The following is a 7733-nucleotide window of genomic DNA, read 5'->3' on the forward strand; positions in this document are numbered from 1 at the left end:
TTTTTTTGCAGCTTGTCAGTTCCCTGTCAAGAGATTTAACATTCCACTGATCTCTAAGTATTGGCTGGGTCAAAATACATCTTTAACCATTAACCAAAGCTCTGAAAACCAACGTCTTGTAAAAAGTGGACAGCTACAACACAGAGGACCAGCTGTGAAGACACACAAATGCTTGGGTTCCTTTGGTAAGTCCAGCAAATCGACAGGCTGTTTGAGCAATGATGCGCCACAGTATACAGAATCTTTGGAAGAACGTAACCGGAGGTGAATCTCAACCTCAGGAGGCCAGCAATTTGGAATCAAACAATACTGACATCAACAATGTGACCCACAACACTGCACAAAGAGATGAATATGCGGTCAACATGGTTTCTATGATGCCTGGCCAGGCGCCCAATCGTCCAGACACCCAGGTTAGCGATGGGGACAAGGCAGGTGCCACTTTGCTCTTTTCTGGAATCTTCCTGAGTCTGGTGGGCATGACGTTTACAGTCATAGGTTGGATAAACTACGAGGTCAGCAACAGCTTTGAATGGCAGCAGCTCCTCGGCCCCATCCTGCTGTCTGTAGGTGGTACGTTCGTACTCATCAGTGTCTGCAAGTTCCGGATGTTCTCCTGCCAGGCCTGCAAGCTGCAAAGTGACGAGGGGATCCCAGAGGTTGATATGCCACCTCTGTCTGGACCATCCTTTGTCTTCTCTGGAGTTAATCAGCCAATCACCTTCCACCGTGCCACTGTGCTGCAGTATATCCCACCTCCGTATACCTCGGTGGTTCCGGACAGAGGCCTGGCCCCAGTTAGATACCAATCCAGTCAGCAGCCACTGGCGGTCACTCTGAGTGCACCACCACAGTATTACAGCGTTTACCCAATGGATAACCCAGCTTTCTCCAGTGACAACGACACACAGGAGCGAGCAGCTGAAACAAGGGAAGCCAGGTATGGGTCATCTAGCCAGAACACACAGCTTTAAACATGATTAAAACCATTATATTATATTGCACTCTGTCGACAGGTCATCTACTGTCCTTCCTTAGAAACTAGCCACTGCATCCTGGAAACACCTTAAAACACCTGACATTTTCGGGGACACTTTGACTAAAATATTATGACCCCTTTATGAAGTAGTTGATAATGTTTAATTCCAAAAAAGACAGTTTTATCACTATGTTATATTGAAATTCCAAAGGAATTTCCAATGCTGCTGAAAAATTCGGCTTCCTTAAATGTACAATTGGAAATAAATCATTTCCATTTAAATGATTTGTTTGCATACACAGAACCTGAATAAATATTTGCAGTGAACAGGTTTTGTTTTGCTGAAAAGTGTATGATCATGTCATCATAATCATAATAGCAAGCACTGAATGAGTTTAAAATGTTGTTTTGGTCAAATCTCAGTCAAATCAGCACAAAAGCGTTGTTTATGGTTTCACTCATCAGAATCACGTTGCTTTTTTCAAACTCTAAATATGAAACAATATTAATTTATTTGACGTGTGGTTTTTTTAAGGCATGTTACTCTATATAGATCGGAACAAGTGTAAACATCTGCTGTCATTTTATATTAAAATTCCACATATACTTTAAAATAGCATAGTGTTTTATTGAATTGCAGCATGGTACTCAAATACTGTTGCATGTAAATGATGGGAACTGATGTCTCTTCTTAAAATCCCCATCTGGTCATTGATTAAATGCCTAAAAACTCTTGCTGTTCTTCAGCTTGAGATCTCTAGAAGTTATATTCAAGAAGAACATCTCCCTAAGCCTTCTCCCCTCCCTATACTTAGATGTTACTCTACACCTTCACCTTCATTCAGGGTATAGGAATATATAATGAGTCCCCTCCTCTATCTGCACCCTCCCCTCTGAAGCTCACATGCAGCTCGAAAGCCCCCAACTGCAGTTTGATGGGAATTGTTATATTTATGACGTAATAAACGCTCTCTGTCTGAATTCCCATTTGAGACCAACTTCAGAACACTGCATTTAAAAAGGAGAAACGGGGGTTGACTGCTTATTTCACACATGACATGTCTTTTAGCATGTAACACACACACAATTACATTTTTAAAAGGTTAAAAAAATCGAGGTTCAAGTATTTCCATATGCTCCAGTTACAACAGCCTATAGAATTAAAAGTGTATTAATTACTCCATGAAATATATAAACTGAACTTAATTTAATGCTTCCCTCATCAACAGGATCCACAATCAAAATGAAGTGGAGGAGGAGAAAGCTCCAGAGAACATTTCTCCACCTTTATACGAGGAGCTTTATCCCCCCAGATCATCCGACACATTTTCCAGATAAAACATGATTGTAATAAAAACCAAATACAAGGACCTAAAATTCATATACACTCTGTCAAAAGAATGATGTAAACTTATATTAATGGGAAATTCCAGTGATTTCTACAAACAGCATAATACAGTTGTGAATGAAGAAAACTGGTCACCAAAGTCCGTTTTTGTGTGAAAACATTTGCTGTAGACAAACACACTTAGTCAGAACTGTTCACACTGTGACATCTGAATGTTTTAACCCTCTCAAGGCTCCTTCATAGAAAGATATTAAAGTAAATTGGTCATGAATGTATTTTGTAAGTCCCAATATATTGTTCTAAATATTTTCAAATGCCATATTTAAAACTCCACTCTGTAAGTTTGGGGAAGGTGACATCCCTGGTGGAAAAATGTAATTGTATAAACTGTAGAGAAGAACAATTTTTTATTTACATATAGATTTAAGGCATTTAGCGCATGCTCTTAGCCAGAGTGGCTTACAAAAGTGCTTTGTTATCTTACTAAGCACAGACAGGATTAGAGTCCAAATACCAGTGAACTAAGGCACAGCTAGATACTGAACCCTTAAGAGATATGTAAGAAAATACAGATAAATAAATGTAAGTGCAGTCACTTACATTGATTCTGATCAAGGTGTAGTCAACTTGATCAGAATTTTTGGAAAAAGTCTTTTAAGGATTGCACACTCTCTCCATGAATTCACAATGACTATTTCAAGCTTTACAGTGTTTGCAGATTTTTTTCCCACTAGACTCAGTAAAGGCACATAGTTCAATTTTAACAACAACATAAAATCTTGCATAGAATAAACTTTAAACACATTAATGTTAGAGACAATGTTGTTAGGCAAAACAGTGCCTGATTTACCGTTATCATCGTCACATGTAGCTGCAACAAATGGTTCCTTCAGAGGAGAAAGTAAATAATGTAAGATTTAACGTAATCATCTGCATTGTAAGGAGCAAAACACTTTTTTTTTAAATACGTGATGTATGTAAAAATGTAACAATGTTAAAAATGGTGAAGGTTCACTGTTCTTTTGGTAAACAGAAATGCTATCACACTTTGTGACGTTTGGTTACTATCACCACCCCTGTAAATCTGTAAGTCTCTTTTCCATTTCACATCAACCCACTTGGAATGACTTTGATTCCACATAAGCAACTGAGTTATGGAGAAATGCTGTTGACAGTAGTTTGGAATTCCATTTTAATGTGAGGAGAATCTGCTGTTGAATGAACTAACGGCTGGAAGCTGGTGAGAAAAGCATGTTTCCTCAGTTAAAATGAAAATGATGGATTTGTTAAAGTAATGTTGGTGATAATATATTTTAGCAAAGCTCTTCCCAAATTGTTTTATTACATTTTTAAATATTAGAGCTTTGTCTTTCAATAATTGCACAACATGAGAGTCAATGTCATAGTCTAGTAAACCAGTTGCTGTGGTAACCTTTAAATCCAGAATGGCTTTGACTACCCCACAGAGCGGACAAAAAACAGTTTGGGCCTGGACTCAAAATTTAGAGGATATTGAGTAGAAGAGACGTGTGTTTAATGTCAGTGTTATGAGCTGTGATAGATGGCGTGTAAACTAGGGGAAACTTTCTGCTTTGGACTTTTAGGTTAAACTGGGGATTTTTCCCCCCTTTTTTCTCTTTTTTTCACTTGAAGCTGAATGACAGAGTCCTGTAAAGATCGAGTGTCCCGTCTGAACCACACGGGGGCAGAATGAGTGTGGAAGAAGCAGTGTACTTTCTCTCTCTCTCTCTGTCTCTCTCTGTGTATGTATATATATATATATATATATATATATATTTATTATATATATATTTTCCCTACAAAGCTTAGACCACAGTCTATATTGAAAAGCTGAACACCTAAAGTAAAAAAACAAAAAACCATGTGCAGAGCATCCTATTTAATTACATAACTTTCTCTGGAGTTCAAATGAACTGTATGTGCACAACTGAATATCTGTAACTGAATTCACTCTTTACAAGGGAAATCTACAAACCACTGGATCTGAATTCACTTCCAATTGGAGTCATTTCCAAAGCTTTGGATGCAATTATGAAGCAATGGATTTAAGGCTATAGCGCTTAAAGTGGCTTAAGTTAACTTAGATCTCCAATTCTTGCGGTGACTTCCAAAACTCCCTCAGAGCTGTGCTGCAGTTTCCACAGCTGAAAGAAAAGATGACAAGTGCAAATGCTTGCGTTGGAAAACTATTTGAAACACTGAGCTGGGACCGGCCAAAAGCTTCAAGCTGAAACCGCAGCACAATGTGATTTCTATTAATTTCACTGCGCCATAAAGCACGGGTGGCCGACAAGCCTCATTATTGGAGAGCTCCGTAGCATTTGCGCCGTTTTATGAAAGGATGACGGAACACGTCAAACCTTTAAACAAGTCCCAAATGAGAAAAAGAGAGAGAAAGACAGAGAGAGAGCCATATTCCATCAGATCTACCTGGCCAATAATAATAATGATAATAATGGTACTCATAATAATACCTTTCGAGACTGAGATGTGGGGAAAAATGTGGAAAAACCACTTAAACACTCCTCATTTTGTTAAAAGTGTAGTCATTTCCTCCTGTGATTCTTCTTCATGTTTTGAAACAGTCATTACACTGCTACCTAATGGATTTGTCAAAGATTCTGTATGAAACCAGTTTTAAACATGGCTGCCCCCATGTGGGTGACCCATTCTATAGAAAATAACTGTAACTTAGAGACTATAAAGTAGTTGGGTTCTTTATCTCGTTTGAGATGTGTTTTATAGCAAAAAAATAAAAAAAAATACTTTCAGAAATAAGGTTGTGCTAAATAATTATATATAAAATAAATGCATTAATTAATATCACATCATGGTGGAGTTGCAGGCATCGGCTTAGATAGGTGGAGGTGCAGTCATCATTGCTGTCCAAAGAAAGACATGTTTCTCCATTGTAGTTGATTCTTGATGATGAATGGACCAATAGAAATGCCTCAAAATGATCTGGAATAAAATCCTTTTACATTGAGCTCCACTGAAATTAAGATGTTTATTTTCTTTTCCTGTAAAGTTTTTTTTTCTTTGGACAGTGACAAGATATGTGTACTTTTGTCCAGTGTTGACAGAAAATAATAAGGAAAATATGAATTAGAATGAGTAGTTGCATTAAAAACACTGAAATACATCTCTAGCTGTGTAAATAATAAACAGACCCATGTCATATTAACAGACATATTTAATTCGTATTGATTAGATATGTATTCAATACAATCACCATGTTTGTTGTATTGAAACCCTCCAGGTGTTTTGGCTACACTCATCTCAGTCATAACTTTTGGCTGGAAACCACAAGAACATCAGTGAGGTCAGGTGCTCATGTTGGGTGATGCATTCTGGATCACAGAATCCACTCAAAGTCAGCCCAAAGTTATTAAATGGAGTGGCATCACTTCAGATTATGAATTTCCATTTCCATTTTTTCAAAACCCAGTGTTGGAGAGCTTTATACCCCTCTGGCTGACACTTGATATTGAGCATGGTGTATTAACCTGTACATTAACACATACAGGATGGAGCAAACACTCTTATTTAGAGTCATGTAGTCATGTTATTGAGGTAGGCTTATACAATGTTAGGAGTCTTCCCCAAGGATTTATCAGTGAAGCACTGTAGAGTTAACCGAGCAGGGAATTGAACCCCCCTAAACAGTCTTCTGTGCAGAAGGCAGCAGTAACAATCCACATTTCATTTTTTCTATGAAGATTGAGGTACCATTTTTGTGGGCACTCTTTTTTAGGTGAACGCCTTTAAGTATCGGCAACACCCTGGCATTGAGCAAGTATGTGAGAGAGTCCTCCTCGCTGGTGGTCCGCTTAGCATGTGACGCACTGCTTGGTAACTCTAAATAGAGACCCGGGAAGAAAGGGGACAAATGGATTCCATGTTTGCAGCCAAACACGGCGCAGCTAAGCGGAGGGAGACGGCTTTGTTGTTTATGAAAAACACGTGAAACCAATCAAATCCAAATTATCCACCCGCTGCTCCAGTTTCTGTCACAGTTGCCCCACCATAGGTAATGCCACCCAGAGAGAGGGTGTGTTTCACACACACACACACACACACACACACACACACACACACACACACACACACACATACATATCTACACACTTTATTAATCTATATGGGTGGCTCCATAATCATTCATAAAACACCCTCATATACATATGCGCATGCACACACACACACACACACACACACACACACACACACACACACATACTTACAGAAACAATAATAACTTGCATATGCCCATACTCTGTGAATGAGTTTGTATACACACAGACATGCATAAACATACAGTTTTGTTTGGGACGCATCCGACTGTAAGAATCCCAGGGTGATGAGATCAATATGAGTAACAGGAAATGACTCGCAGACACTGGAGGGCATTTAAGTGCATTTACATATTCTCCCTCTTGCTCTCTCTCTCTCTCTCTCTCTCTCTCTCTCTCACACACACACACACACACACACACACACACACAAATTCCATTTGTGATGCAAGGATATATGAAACTACAAAACCAGTCCAGAAATATTATTAGTAATACTATTACTATTATTCATTTTCAGTCAGTTACTCATTTTTCAACACCAGAAAATATGTTAAATGGAAAAAAAATCCCAAAAAAACAACAGAACAGATAAAGAAGCGTAACTGTAAAACAACTCAATATAATTCAAAAAGTCCAACAATTCAACTCCAACCTTTGCTTTTTCACACTTACAATGGTCGAGATGTTCTACATTGGTAGAGATATTTTCCAATACTCTAATGTTCAGTTGTAGAAGTTACATTCACTGCAACTTAAAATTTTTTTGTTTCTTGAATGATAAACATTCTACATGTAATATTATTTGCATGTTAGCCTGTAGCATTTATGCCAACATCTGGCTTATTTCATTTTGTAGCCAGAAAGTTACAAAAGGAAAACAATAAATCACAGCTTGTGTTTAAAAGTTTGTACTTTTATAATATTGACTGCTTTAATAATTGGATAATTAGTTTTTTCATTTGTTCTTGTTATGATGCTGTATTGAAAAATGTGTCAAAACAACACTGTACACAATGGAATCATGTACTTCTGAGTCACAAGAAAGCAAACAAATTCCCTCTCTCTGAGTGAGCATGGTGGCTCTCGCTCTTCTCACATCAATAACCAGCATGGCATGGCCGTCTGTTAGCTGTTATGACAGATCTGGACATTTAGGTTTCTGTTCCAAGAGAGGAGAGCTCCATTAGAATAGTGTGAGCAATAGTTGAATAGATGTGGTAGTTAGCTTCAGATATCATGGAGGAAGTATCCTCAGCCTCACTCTTCCAGGTTGGTGGCACTGTGTCTCTATGAATCTCTGAATTTAGTG

General features: G+C 38.2%; 1 protein-coding gene across 1 annotated transcript; it reads left to right on the forward strand.

The window, feature by feature from the left end:
* The first annotated feature begins 218 nt into the window (after positions 1-218).
* On the forward strand, positions 219-2317 carry tmem174 (transmembrane protein 174). Its single transcript, XM_066653156.1, has 2 exons — positions 219-940; positions 2209-2317. Exons 1-2 carry the CDS (start codon positions 219-221, stop codon positions 2315-2317), a joined length of 831 nt encoding a protein of 276 aa, XP_066509253.1.
* Positions 2318-7733: the final 5416 nt, after the last annotated feature.

This window comes from Hoplias malabaricus, chromosome 2, assembly GCF_029633855.1.
Source record: "Hoplias malabaricus isolate fHopMal1 chromosome 2, fHopMal1.hap1, whole genome shotgun sequence".
NCBI classification, from domain to species: Eukaryota; Metazoa; Chordata; class Actinopteri; order Characiformes; family Erythrinidae; genus Hoplias; species Hoplias malabaricus.

What these genes read in the sequence shown, in the direction of transcription:
- tmem174 (XM_066653156.1), top strand. Translation starts at nt 219, where the DNA reads ATGATGCGCCACAGTATACAGAATCTTTGGAAGAACGTAACCGGAGGT. An exon ending in GCTGAAACAAGGGAAGCCAG is followed by an intron (nt 941 to 2,208) that starts GTATGGGTCATC and finishes CCTCATCAACAG; the next exon opens with GATCCACAATCAAAATGAAG.